At 42.4% G+C, this 14,879-nt stretch overlaps 1 protein-coding gene across 2 annotated transcripts in view; it reads right to left on the bottom strand.

The window, feature by feature from the left end:
* si:ch211-266k8.4 (carabin) overlaps window positions 1-14,879 on the bottom strand; it is a 99,765-nt gene that overhangs the window by 72,763 nt on the left and 12,123 nt on the right. For both annotated transcript variants that reach the window (XM_023985892.3, XM_023985891.2), the window contains exon 10: window positions 11,938-12,047. In XM_023985892.3, coding sequence (XP_023841660.1) covers window positions 11,938-12,047 — 110 coding nt within the window. The remainder of the gene's footprint in view (window positions 1-11,937; window positions 12,048-14,879) is intronic.

Here is a 14,879-nt window from a genome sequence, read left to right as displayed (position 1 = left end):
GGAAGTTCCAGCCTAAGATTGTCACTTCCTATTGACCCTGGACACCTGGTCTCTTTAGAGTGGACTAGAGTGTTTGAACTGTGGGGAAGAAGAGTGTGTGCTATAAATAATGGTATAGTACGTTATGCTTGTTTCCCAGATGTAGGTGTATGTCCTACTACAGTTTGGCTTTGTCTGCTGGACATGTAATCCATGTTTGCAGTTTCACAGAGGAGGGAGCTGGGGCAGAGCCTGGATAATGTAAGGATGTTTGGCTTAACCCTGTGATTTTAAGAGTGACCTCATCTCAGGTCCTTTGCTGACTCAAGGCAGTAATCACACACACACACACACACACACACAAACAGTCAATGAGCTCACCCAATGACTGACAAGCAGAGTCTGACTCTGGACCTAATAAGAAGCTATAAGAATGACTGCTTTCAGTTTCAAATGACATCCTCTGTGAGTAAGCCGATTCGTAATTGCCCTGGAATTAGCGATGACATACTGTTTTCAAGGTTGTGTTTTTCTTTTTATAGAAGTGCTGCCCTCAGGATCATAGCAGACAATCAGCAGTCCTCATCAGATTTGTCTGATATTGCTCAACGGGACTTTTCCTGCTGATCAACTTCAAAACACCAACTATAAACAGACTAAAATGAGAGTGTGCATTTATCAATAGGAACACATTGATAAAACTCCTCTTCATCATTCTGGGAGAGCAGTGTTGAACTGAACTTGTGCCAAGACATTACAGGACTCCAGCCTTCCAAGGCACACAGGACTACTTTCATCCCCAAACCTAATGATCCCAATTCATCTAGCACATAACTCTAAAAGTACTGTACAGTGTGTGTGGTCACTGGCCTAATGGTGGCTTTATTGCCTTCATACAATACATGACTGTATCAGTGTMTGTATCTTAGGGCAGAATGTTGGTGGTGGATTAGTATAAAAGGGTAATCCACAGGGATTAAGATTTAGAACCTCTGTAGGATTCCTGACAGTGTGTCTGTGCATCCCAGGTACATCACAGATCAGAGCCAATAAAGATGTCGAAGCATCAAACCGATAGGCCTACATTCCTGAGATACTACAAGGAAACTAGAGTTAGTTCTATAATAACAATGGCTGACAAAAGTAATTCATGCGAAAGCTGCTAGGTCATCACCACAGATAAGCAGTGAAAATACATTTCTGCCCTGAAACTGATAGCAACCACTTCCTCTCTGATGCACAGATAAACATAATGTTGGCCCTGCAACCTGTTGCCACGGCACCTACGGACAGATTAAACCCGAGGCCCGTCTGTGCTGATGCATGTCTAGCAACTCCACATACACTAGGTCAGCACTAACAGTCGACTACTGGAAGTAGCTACTTAAGGTTCGGATAGCAACAGACCTTTAAAAGGCCTTTACACCTCATGATTAACTACAACATTGGTGTGGATTAGGAAACAGTTCATTGTACAGTCATAGCAAAGCCTGGTGTAGCCCTAACCAACATTGTGAATTTACATTATGCAAAATAATGTACTGTAAAAGTCAAGCCAATAGGGCACATGCTGCAGCATTAGCATCAAGACAGCCTAGTGTTCTAGTCCTATGATTAGCATGGCATTGTTGTGTTGTCTAAAACTGGCGTGCCCTAAGGCCAAAGCAGTTCACTGAACTGAACTTGCTGGTGCCGTCGGTCTTTACATCACCAATATAGCGCAGCCTAAGGGGTAGAGCTAACATTCATCAACACGTACGATCCCACGATAACCATGTAGCACCACATTTGACAGGCAGGATATCCTTCCTCAGCTTCACATGCCACAAAACGGAAAGACAAATATGAATTGCTTTCCACAGGGTGCCCACTGCATGAAAAGACAGACATTTGTAGCCACAGGTAAGAGAAGAGATTTGGATTCATTATATTCCATATAGAGAGTAATAGTAAATGGCATATTTTTGTAGGCAAGAGACTCAGCCATGGCTCGTTGGCAAAAGCCTATGAGGAAATTCATGTTTATTTGATAAATGACAAAAATAAGGTCTGTAGTAAACAGGCTTAGGAGATCTTATATGCTTTGTTCTATGAGAATCAAATCAAGCACATAAAGGCTTTATAATTCATAAAAGGCCATGTTAACGACTGATCTCATAGAACAAAATGTATAATATCTAAACCAGTGTTAACCKCAGACCTTATTTTCGGCAATTATCCCAAAGCCCCATAGGAGTGGCTGAACGAACCAGAGAACTAATTTCCGTTTTTTAGGACTACAAGCTGGTGAACTTGACAGTGTACATGAATGGCAATGCACATGAAGTCATTACTGTGTGTATAATGCCAAGTGTGCTATAACATTTAGATCACTTTAAGAGACTAGAGCAAGTTCAGTAATATTATATTCCAAATGACCACTAGAAAGACCAAAGACCACAAGCAAAACATTTAAAGATGGGCGTCTAGTTGAGGATGTGGAATTACGAGGGAACACAGCCTATATTTATGCCCTGGGTCACAGTCAGGGTTAACGACAAACTTACAGKAGCTGTGTGGACTTGCAGACATCTTATCAGCTCATCTCCTTAACATCAAAGATTCCTCATTCAAAAGAACCTGCCCACCTTCACAGAGGAGAACAGAGAGACTACTGCTTTGGCCTGTGGGGAAACGGAGTCAGGGAGATATTTGAGGAGAATAAGCCCACATTCAAGGCTAAACCCCCTGAATGAACAGATACAGCAGCTTGTTCATGTCATATTACTCAATCATTTCTACAGGTTGCCTGACAGCTGGCAGGTTAATAGACAGAGGAGAGCCAGTAAAACATCCGGTTATCAGGTTGTTTAGAAAAGTGCACACCTCTTAAGTTCACCAAAACATGAGACGTTAACACCTTGCTGAGCTTAGGGAAACTTCAATCACTTTAAAAGTTGGATAGTTAAGAGTACAGACAAACAGGCTGTTGAAATCTCCGAGCAGGAATAGGTGAAGTGGCGGTGTGAAAGGGAGGGCAGAGGTCCAAAGCAGCAGGAAACCTGATAAAGGGTAAAAGGAGCTGAAAAACAGGACAACGGCTACAAAACAGCCAGGGACGGAGCCAAGGAACACAGCAGAACAATACTAAATAAGTAGTTACCTGCGTAAGAAAAATGCCTGTTTTCATAAACTGAGTCAACTTATGTATAAAAAAATAAAAAAAAATAAAAAAAAGTAGACAAGACCAGGCAACATTAGTATCAATGCATGGTCCGTTTTTTACCACTGAAATGACATCAAAGAATAAGTGAGGTGTATAGTGATTATATGAAGATTATCTAGCTCCGTTTCGCTGTACTGCTTTGTAACCCAGTTACTGCCAAGTTATAGTAGGCCTACAATAGAAAAGGTGTCAGTTATGTCAACATCTTACAGCATGCTCAAATTTCTCTTATTCGTTTTCGTAACGCAATCCACTTAGACAAAGAGATCTCAACTGCTTCAGTGACTGATTAAGAAATGAGGGATTGAATAGTCAACTCATCCTTCCATCTGTATAATAGCCTTTCTGGATCAATTCCATAAAAACCAGGGAAAACCAAAAGGATTTTAATTTCCCACATGCCAAGACCTAAACAGTGCTATAACTGAAACACATACAAACTGTCTGCTTCCTCCTTTTGGACAGCAGGACTGTAAGCTTTTCATAGGAATCATTTTCCAAATATTCTCAGGAATGTGAGTCAGGTTGCACATTGTGAGATTTGACAATTCAACGATAGTTGCACTACTACAACTGATATGCTGTTATAGCATAGGAGATGACCCACCAATGCAGTTCTGCGTAAGCCCACAGGCTGCCTTTTCACAGATAGTTGCTCTTGTGCGAACACTAATCTTAGACCAAACTCAAATAAATTATTACAGTCCCTTTACCCAGGCATAAACTGGCAATTGCAAAACCTGGTCCTAAATTGCATTGGAGGATGATCCCCCTGCTTTTCAATACGTTACAACAGAAACCTGTGAACAGACCACACATGGGCCAGTGTCGGGAAGGTAGTCTATTAGATGCCCATCACCTTGTTAGAGCATCTTCTAAAAGAGTGAGGGGGACAAATAGATTGTCTCGATCACCTTTCTCCTAACGCATGTCTTCACTCATTCCTCAGATTTATTGTCAACCATCTAGAGCCCTAACAAACACCTAGGGCCTTGAATTGCATTCTCACACAATCAATTATTGTTGATACTTGTTACACCAAGTTCTCAAAAGTGTCTGAGGGGAGCTGCTACCGTTTCCCGATGTTACAGTATCTAAACACAAAACCTATGATATCTTTCATATAATAAACTGACGTTTGTTATGAGGCAAAGAAGTCATTATCCAAGGGTAGATTCCCCATCATGAATTTGTTTTCTGCACATTAATAATGTTCCTGGCAGCCTGTTTGTTGAGCAAATATTAAAGTGGCACGAGCTGATGTAAGCTACCAAAACTGCCCACGTCGCAGGGTGCTAAACAACTCCCAGTATGCATTCCTCCACACAGAAATAAGAACACTCAAGTATAAACCAACATTGCTCTCGGTTTTAATAGGACTTTAAGTCTGCTGCAAAGTCAAGGGTCGGACTGGAGGGGGCAAGAAGTGTTAGTGGAGACCAAGGAGGGTGAGCTGCTTTGCATCCATTCTAAAAAGCCATTTTAAAAAGGACCCGGACAATAACTCAACCTCTTTACCAGCTTTTTTTAAATTTATGATGGCAACACACTGACAGAAGCAGTCTCCAACCACCAGCTCAGAAAGAAATGACAGGCTGTGACATACACAGGTCTTATCCTCTCACTCGGAGACTGATAAGACTGCACAGCACGTTGTCGCGTGTGAGTGCATTGTTTTTGACTTGGGGGCAGACATATGAGGCAGCTTCATCCCCTCCCGAGGACCTGATGAAGCAACGCAGCTCCAAGAAGATCAGGCCCTGCCTTGAAAATAACAGTTTATCTTCTCCAGATGGCTGACAGTCACATGAATACCCACTGCATAAAATCTCTGCCCTTTGCATTGTATAAAGGCCCGTCACTTCCTGAAGGAGACAGATATACAATACTGAGCCCAGCATACACGACTGATCATTATCGCAAGTTCGCACTTTGGCTCTATAAACAGTGGACTGCAAGCACATCTTAACCCCTCAATAGGTAAACATTAATAATTGAGGCCTCCTGCTGGGGCTGGTTCCCGTGCATGTGCACCAATTCAGAAGATCTCCCATTCTGGTAAACCTGTTGTGACAGTCCTCCTCGGGGTAACCACATGGGTGACTGGAGATCAAATCAAATTTTATTTGTTACATGCACCGAATAAAACAGCTGTAGACCTTACCGTGAAATGCTTACTTACAAGCCCTTAACTGCTCTACGGCAGCGGTTCCCAAACGTTTTAGTCATTCAACCTCCAGCTGCGTACGCCCTCTAGCACCAGGGTCAGCACACTCACAATGATGGCAAAAAAACAACATTTGAAAGCCTGACCCACACACACTCACTATACAATACATTTATTAAACATAAGAATGAGTGTGAGTTTGTCACTTCCCACGAGCTGGGTTGTGACAAAGAGCTCTTATAGGGCACAAATATAATCATCAATAATTTAGCCATCTTACATAAACCCTTTTTTGTAAAAAAAATTGTGAATAACTCACCACAGGTTAATGAGAGGTGTGTGCTTGAAAGGATACACATAACTCTGCAATGTTGGGTTGCATTGGAGAGAGTCTCAGTCTTAAATCATTTTCCAGTCTGTGCCTGTATTTATTTTCATGCTAGTGAGGGCCGAGAATCCACGCTCACACAGGTACGTGGTTGCAAAGGGCATCAGTCTTTTAACAGCGCGATTTGCCAAGGTAAGAAACTCTGAGCGTAGGCCTATCCAGAAATCTGGCAGTGGCTTCTCATTAAATTTTCACAGAACTGCTTGTTGCAATTTCGATGAGGCTCTCTTGTTCACTCAGGTGCTTTGCTATATCACATTTGACGTTGTCCGTAAGCTTGAGTTAATTTGCACACAAAAACAAATAATACAATGATGGAAAAACCTGTGTGTTGTCCTTGTTAATGCAGACAGAAAAGAGCTCCAACTTCTTAATCATAGCCTCAATTTTGTCCTGCACATTGAATATAGTTGCGGAGAGTCCCTGTAATCCCAGATTCAGATCAGTCAGGTGAGAAAAAACATCACCCAGATAAGCAGTCGTGAGAGAAACGCGTCATCATGCAAGCGGTCAGACAAGTGAAAAATTATGGTCAGTAAAGAAAACTTTAAGCTTGTTTCTCAATAAAAAAAAAGTGTCAATACTTTTCCCCTTGATAACCAACGCACTTCTGTATGTTGTAAAATGGTCGATGCCCATATCATTGCATAGCAAAATACACAAGAGTTCAGGCACCTTGCTTTAACAAAGTCAACCATTTTCACTGTAGTGTCCAAAACGTCTTTCAAGCTGTCAGGCATTCCCTTGTCAGGCATTCCCTCTCGGTGGATGTTGCAGTGTGCCCAAATGGCGACAGGAGCTACAGCTTGCACAGACGTTACCACTCCACTATGTCTCCCTGTCATGACTTTTGCACCATCAGTACAGATACCAACACATCTTGACCACCAAAGTCCATTTGATGTCACAAAGCTGTCCAGTACTTTAAAAAGATCCTCTCATGTCCTGGTTTCCAGAAGAGGATGTCTTCCTTAACTGACCCCCCATAAACGTAACGGACATATACCAGGAGCTGTGCCAGGCCCGCCACGTCTGTTGACTCATTCAGCAGTAACGCATTTAATTCACTGGCTTGTATGAGAAGCAGTAATTGTTTCAAAACATCTCCTGCCTAGTCACGGATGCATCGTGAAAGTGTTGTTGTGATGAAGGCATTGACTGCATTGTCCCAGCCATATCCGCAGCAGCAGGAAGAATAAAGTCCTCCACAATAGTATGGGGCTTGCCTGTCCTAGCCACTCRGTAGCTCACCATATAAGACGCTAGTAGTCSCTTCTTACTAAATGGTATCTGTTGCTTTTATACATGTCTTACTACTCRAAAGTCATCGTTATTGTCGCTCCAAAAACTCCTGTGGCTTATTTTTCAAATTGTCATGGTTCGATTCTAAATGGCTGCACAAGAGAGTGAAGTTTGACAGTGTGTTGTTATTTCGCTGAACACTAGATGGTTTCATTTTTTGCAGTGAAACGAGGCTACTGAGGCGAGAGAAAAAAAACTCACCCAAATGTATAGCCCCGTTTGAAAATATAAATGGACTGATGGAAAATATGAAGATTGTATATATATTTTTTTACATGTTTTTCACATTTTTATTTGGTGTACCCCCGACAGCATTGCGCGTACCCTTGTTTGGGAATACCTGCTCTACGGGATCGGTCCCCCCCCCCACGGGACAGTTGAGCTAACGTAGGCTAATGTGATTAGCATRAGGTTGTAAGTAACAAGAACATTTCCCAGGACAGACATATCTGATATGGGCAGAAAGCTTAAATTCTTGATAATCTAACTGCACTGTTTAATTTATAGTAGCTATTACAGTGAAAGAATACCATGCTATTGTTTGAGGAGTGCACACAGTTATGAACTGGAAAATGTATTAATAAAGCAAATTAGGCATATTTGGGCAGTCTTGATAACAGTTTGAACAGAAATGCAATGATTCATTGGATCAGTCTAAAACTTTGCCCATACACTGCTGCCAACTAGTGGCCAAAATCTCAATTGCGCCTAACCTGGAATAGTACATTATGGCCATTCTCTTGCATGTCAAAAAAAATCTTTGTACTATCTTTTATCAGATCTGTATTTATTATCCTACATTAATTTAACATTTCCACAAACTTCAAAGTGTTTTCTTTCAAATAGTATCAAGAATATGCATATCCTTGCTTAAGGTCCTGAGCTACAGGCAGTTAGATTTGGGTATGTCATTTTAGGCGTCAATTGAAAAGAAAGGGGTCAGATCATTAACCAACAATGCCGTTAAGAAAATGTAGTGAAGAAAATATTAACTAAATAAACGAAAGTAAATACATTTTTAAAAAGAACAATAAAATAACAAAGGGGTACCAATACCGAGTCAATGTGTGGGGGTACAGGTTAAAATAAAATAGAAAGTTGAGGTAATTTAAACTTGTGAAAGTATTCACCCCCCTTGGAATTGTTCCTATTTTGTTGCCTTACAACCTGTAATTAAAATAGAATTTTKGGGGGGTTTGTATCATTTGATTTACATAACATGCCTACCACTTTGAAGATGCAAAATATTTGTTTTTGGTAAACAAACAAGAAATAAGACAAAAACAGGAAATTTGAGCATGCATAACTATTCACACAGATGGATTTTATTAAACTAATTATGTGACTTCTGAAGGTACTGTAATTGGCTGCACCAGATCTTATTTAGGGGCTTCATAGAAAAGGGTTGAATACATATGCACCCACCACTTTTCAGTTTGACATTTTTTTGAAACAAGTWATTTTTTTCATTTCACTTCACCAATTTGGACTATTTTATATATGTCCATTACATGAAATCCAAATAAAAATCCATTTAAATTACAGGTTGTAATGCAACAAAATAGGAAAAACGCTAAGGTGGTGAATATTTTTGCAAGGCACTGTAGGTAGGAGTACTTGGGGAGGGGGGACTAAAAGATGGCACCGTTATGCCAATTTGACTTCAGAAAACTGTACTCTGCTCAGGATGTTCTAATGCAAGGCTACAGTACACACAAAGGACAGTGACTCCCAGGACACTTAAGAGTTTGAGATGAAGCAGATGAGCCAGCCATGGGGACACAGATCACTGTTCTGTCCCTTCAGACAGACCACAGTTGAGATAGAGGTTGTACCTAAAACAATAAAGCCAGAGAACATTTGAGTAATTTTCATCAAACCTTGAACCATCAGGAGTGTTCAGGCAATTAAACCTATGGGTCATTAGTGGCTTTAATGTGGCTGTAGGAAAGCATGAAACACTCTTGCATTGTCTGGAGGCAGGGAGGAATGTCACCTTTCTAACCTGATTGAGCTTCAGCCTAAAGCTCCCTCACTGGGCCACTGCTCGTCAGGTCAACTTCTCACCACTTTGATGAGGACACAGCTGAACAGGGGTGGATCACAACCATTCTGAGCCAGGGCAGGACCATGGGAGGAGGGGGCAATGGATAAGCTGAGTGGGCAGTTGAGATAGAACATTTCTCCAAAATTACTATAAATAATTGCATTGACTTGAGTTGGGGCCTGTGATCTGAAACCAGCAAGCCTCCTCGGTTACAGAGAAACATACCACTGCTAGCTCAGGCACAGAACAGTACAATGCAAACAGAGGTTTTGGTAACCAGCTCATTTTTCATGTGTAGCGCAAACCTCACCACATAAAAACAATATTCCTCATATCACTTTATCCAAGGTGACAAACATTCAGCTCAGTCATGCAGAAGCTCTGAAATGTCCTCAGAGGTCATTCATTCACCTGTACAACCCTAAATGGATATGACCTTATGAAAAAGACTAATCTTTATATATGCACAGGTAACACAGGGAAAACACATTCTGACCTCTTGAAGTCGTATATAAAAAATATCACAATTCTGCAGCTAAATATGTTCATTGTGGTTATCAAATACACCTCAATGATGCAGACTCAAATATTGTAACCCAGGAAAACTGTTCTTTGCTCATACAGAACAAAGTCCAGATCAGTCCTACGAGTGAAGGTGAACGGAGTCCAGATCAGTCCTACAGGTGAAGGTGGCCCGAGCAGCACTTTTATTAAAGCCTCAGAAAGCAGCTGAGTCATTGCACGAGCAGAGGAACAACATGCTGAGAGAGGGAGCGGATGAGAAAAAGAGACACCTGCTATCACTGTTGTGCTGACTAAAGGTCTAGCACCAGACCAGAGGGCCAGAGCAGCAAGCAAGCTAGCTCACACAAGCAGAATACAATCCTGCTCCAACACGGGAGGTAGCAGCTAGAACTCATAGCTCCAAAACACACTACTACCTAAATGATTTATCTTTAAGTCTATAGTGATGTCTGCCATTTAATGCATATTTCAAAACAAGCTATTTTAGAGGAGAATCTCATGTCTGTACGATATCAGTGGCGATAAAGGTGTTGGCACAGTTGGTGAGGATAGGAGACAAAGTGAATGTTGTAATTAATTCATAGCGGTAGAGAGATGACTGCTTCGTTGAGGACAGAAAGCAAGAGCGCTGTACTCATCATCAGCTGAAAACTCACGTCAGAGAAACACCAACCATCTATACTCATACTCTAGAATGGACAGACCTGTCAAGTGCTGTTAATCATTAAAACTAACCTTAATTACCACTTCCAGTAAAAAAACTAATGTAACTGGTTCTGAAAAATCTAGACTTGTGTACCCAAAACAGTTCCATCCTTTTTGGAATTCACTGGGCCTCAGTCTGTCATAGTATCTATAGTGCAGGTTGTCAAAAAGGACTACAGACTGGAGGAGGCTGGTTCTGAAGGCCTGGCTACTGAGGGGCTTTTGATTGAGCTCCTCTCCACCTGGGGCAAGAGAGGCAGCTAGCTAAACAGCAGGCAGTGTGGATGACTCATCCTGACTCACACACAACAGCCTGATGAGAGATTCACATAGTAAAATCTGCTGCTGTGCTGAGCCTTTCAATTAGCTTTACAGTGGGGCCCCTGGTCCAGACTGTGCCACACTGACAACAGGGCCTGCGGCAGCCATTTTGCAGCCAAAATGTGACTCATTGACTGGGCCTCCAGGAGTCTCTCCCAGTCAGTGACTCAGAGCTGACAGTGCTCACGTATCAGATGGCATTCCAGCACGTCTGGCGTGAAGATAAAACTACAATAGGGAGGGGGCATGTCGAGCCGGGTACTGAATAACCTAAAATATGTTCCCCTTTTGTATGCCAAGAGAGTGGACACAAACACGGCGACGTGACTCAGACACAGAGATCTAAGGGGAGGCTCTCTAAAGTGTTGCTCATGCTGGCGACAGCGGTAATGTAAGACATGGGATCAGATCAGCACAGAGCACATCGGAGCTAATCAAGGAGCCCTTTCACTCTCAGAGAAATGATTATACTTACTGTGCCTGAGACTATGCTAGGATGATGGCTACAGTCACCGCAGCTGAAGGGGAGGGAATGATGATCTCTCACACACAAAGGGTCTGGCCTAACCCAGTTCATCTCTGAATGCTAAAATCACGGTCATCCATTAGTAACATGGGTTAAAGCACCACCCACAGGGCTGAGCGGCAAGGCAGTGAGTCGTCATGTCAAAGTTCCTGAAAAAATGCTTCAAGTCATCACTGAAAACAAAAACTAAGAACTCCAAAGAGTGAGCACATGATCTAATGGTGTATTACCAATTTTCTACACAGCGAAAAGGACAAAAACAGAAAGGGTAGAAAGAAAGAGGACAACGGCAGAGAATCGTCCGTTTCACCTTTTGTCATCGGTCTTGACAAAATTAGCAACACAAAGCGCATACAATACAGTGAGGTTTGTGAATCATCCACAGGGTCCAAGTAAAACAGCTCTGACATTTAGTCAAGATGAACAAATGTCTTACAGACTCACCCAACCAAATCCATGACTATCATGGACCACCAGATAAGGCCTGGACACTGAGGACTGTGCAGAGTGAAAGACCATCTCAGGTTACTCTGTCAGACCTTCCCACTTAACCTTCAGTTTCCCACCCACTTTTCCCATTGCAGCATCAGGGCCTGTCATTGTCATCAACACAGAATGCAGGAGGAAGTCCGGTAGAGTAATTTAATTGTACCACTACAACAATGTGTGTTGGTTAAGGGTTTGTGAGCATTTCTACACCTGTTGTATTCGGCACGTGACAAATAAAATGTTATTTGATTTGAGTGTGTGTGTGTGTGTGTGTGTGTGTTACCTGGGTGGAGTCCCTCAGTCTCCTCCAACACCAGGCTGTTCATGCACTTGATCTCCCACTCCTGTACCTCTGTGCTCCAAAGGGCTGGGAGCAGGACACAGTGCTGAGAGCTGGAGGGGACAGAAAGGGTCTTACATTAGTACAGAAAAGCTTCTTAAATCATCTCCTCCTCATTCAACTTTGATCAGCCATCACAGTTTGAAGCAATACATGGCAGTTGGCTTTATAGGCGGGAGAAGAAGAAAAAACATGCCAAATTGAATTGCCCTCAAGACTCAATGGCAATAGTCAAACCTTTGATACAGCGCATTCAGAAAGTATTCAGACCACTTGATTTCGCTCACATTTTATTATGTTACAGCCTTACTCTAAAATTGATAGTTTTTTTTTTCTCAACAATCTACGCACAATRCCCCATAATGACAAAGCAAAAACAAAGTTTTAGAAATGTTTTCAAATGTATTTTTAAAAGTATTCAGACCATTTACTCAGTACTTTTGACAGCGATTACAKCCGCGAGTCTTCTTGGGTATGACACAAGCTTGGCACACCTGTATTTGGGAGGCTTCTCCCATTCTTTTCTGCAGATCCTCAAGCTCTGTCAGGTTGGATGGGGAGCATCACTGCACAGCTATTTTTCAGGTCTCTCGAGAGATGTTCGATCGGGTTCAAGTCCAGGCTCTGGCTGGGCCACTCAAGGACATTCAGAGACTTGTCCCGAAGCCACTCCTGCGTGTCTTGGCTGTGTGCTTAGGGTCATTGTCCTGTTGGGTCGTTGTTCGGTGAACCGTCACCCCAGTCTGAGGTCTTGAGTGCTCTGGAGCAGGTTTTCATCAAGGATCTCTCTGTACTTTGCTCAGTTCATCTTTCCCTAGTGTCCCAGTCCCTTCCACTGAAAAACATCCCCACAGCATGATGCTGCCACCACCATGCTCCACAGTAGGGATGGTGCCAGGTTTCCTCCAGACGTGACACTTGGCATTCAGGCCAAAGAGTTCAATCTTGATTTCTTCAGACCAGAGAATCTTTTTTTCATGGTCAGAGTTCTTAAGGTCCCTTTTGGCAAACTCAAAACGGGCTGTCATGTGCCTTTTACTGAGGAGTGGTTTCTGTCTGGCCACTCTACCATACAAGTCTGATTGGTGGAGTGCTGCAGAGATGGTTGTCCTTCTGGATGGTTATCCCATCTCCTTAGAGGAACTCTAGCGCTCTGTCACAGTGACCATCGGGTTTATGGTCACCTCCCTGACCAAGATCCTTCTCTCCCGATTGCTGAGTTTGGCCAGGCGGCCAGCTCTAGGAAGAGTCTTGGTGGTTCCAAACTTCTTCCAGTTAAGTATGATGGAGGCCATTGTGTTCTTGGGGACCTTCAATGCTGCAGACATTTTTTGGTACCCTTCCCCAGATCTGTGCCTCGACACAATCCTGTCTTGGAGCTCTACGGACAATTCCTTCGATCTCATGACATTGTTTTTGCTCTGACATGCACTGTCAACTGTGGGACCTTATATAGACAGGTGTGTTCCTTTCCAAATCTTGTCCAATCAATTTAATTTACCACAGATGGACTACAATCAAGTTGTAGAAACATCAAGGATGATCAATGGAAACAGGATGCACCTGAGCTCAATTTCGAGTCTCATAGCAAAGGGTCTGAACACTTACGTATATAAGGTACCCGCTTTTTATTTTGAATCAATTTGCAAACATCTGTTTTCGCTTTGTCATTATGGGGAATTGTGGGTAGATTGATCAGGAAAAACATTTATTTAGTCCATTTTAGAATGAGGCTGTAAAGTAACAAAATGAGGAAAAAGGGAAAGGGTCTGAATACTTTCCGAATGCACTGTATATCATGGTTACCGAAGCATTCAGTTAAAAAGCCCTTGGAGCTGAGACACAGCTTGTCCCTATGCTTCACATCACGCTGGCTCTTACATAAAGCACCGTGAAAAAGTGGCCGCATTGATGTGGGCTTGTCAGTGAAAGGTAGCAAACAAATGAGCTGTCAACTCCTCAGGCAGAGGGACGTGTCAATAGGCCTGAATGGAGATAAGGGGGGAAGGGGTGGGCAGTGATGGACAGAAACCAATAGATTAAATGGATGAAAGAAAGTCCATTAATCAGATGATTGTCTATTGGTGTTTCACTTGTCCACCAACTCCACTCTGTATTAAAGCAGATAGGAGAGCCTGACCATGGCCAAGGATTTTGAGTTAAAGCCAGGGTTAAATCAGGTCTCCTGAAAATATGATATTCTCAATGGGGTGATAGAGGATGTTTTTATGCTGTATCCTAACCGGCTGACTGCTCATAGCCTAATCCCTCTGTATAGATGACTCTCTGACCTTATACTTTTCTGCTTCCCCTCCCCCCACTCTCACTGACGAGAAAGGCTGTGGTTTCAGGGGGCTTGCTTCTTCCTTTCGTAAGAGGATCCTGGTCCGAGACAGAGAAACCACTTAGCCATGACCTCACTGGGCTGGCACACAGATGCCAAGCTAGAAACAAGAGCCCTTCAATGTGGCATGTGGCTCGGTGCCTGCTGACAACCGTCACAAAGGCAAAATATTCAAATGTGAACAACACAAATTAAATGACTTGTTTTGCAGGAAACACCCTCAAAGAAACTTAAGTTATTTCATAACTAATCTCAAATAATATCTATATTATAGTATATTGCTATTGCTATATAGTATATTGCTTTGTAAAGTAATGCTTCTAATAGAAAGGCAAGTTAAATATACTAGCCGAGACCGACAACGATCCCAAGTTGGGCAAAAACAATAAATATCCAATAGGTCCCTAATATGCCATCTAAATCCTACAAGGACACCAACAAAACATTAGCAAGGCACCGTTGCTATAACGATCCCCAACCCAATAAAACAAAGCCTGGAAATCAAAGAGCTCTTAAACTCCATTGATTAACATGCTCATGG

This window comes from Salvelinus sp. IW2-2015, linkage group LG4q.1:29 (assembly GCF_002910315.2).
Source record: "Salvelinus sp. IW2-2015 linkage group LG4q.1:29, ASM291031v2, whole genome shotgun sequence".
Classification (NCBI taxonomy): Eukaryota; Metazoa; Chordata; class Actinopteri; order Salmoniformes; family Salmonidae; genus Salvelinus; species Salvelinus sp. IW2-2015.
Note: the sequence above shows the minus strand (reverse complement) of the source record. Positions and strands in the feature narration are given on the sequence as shown.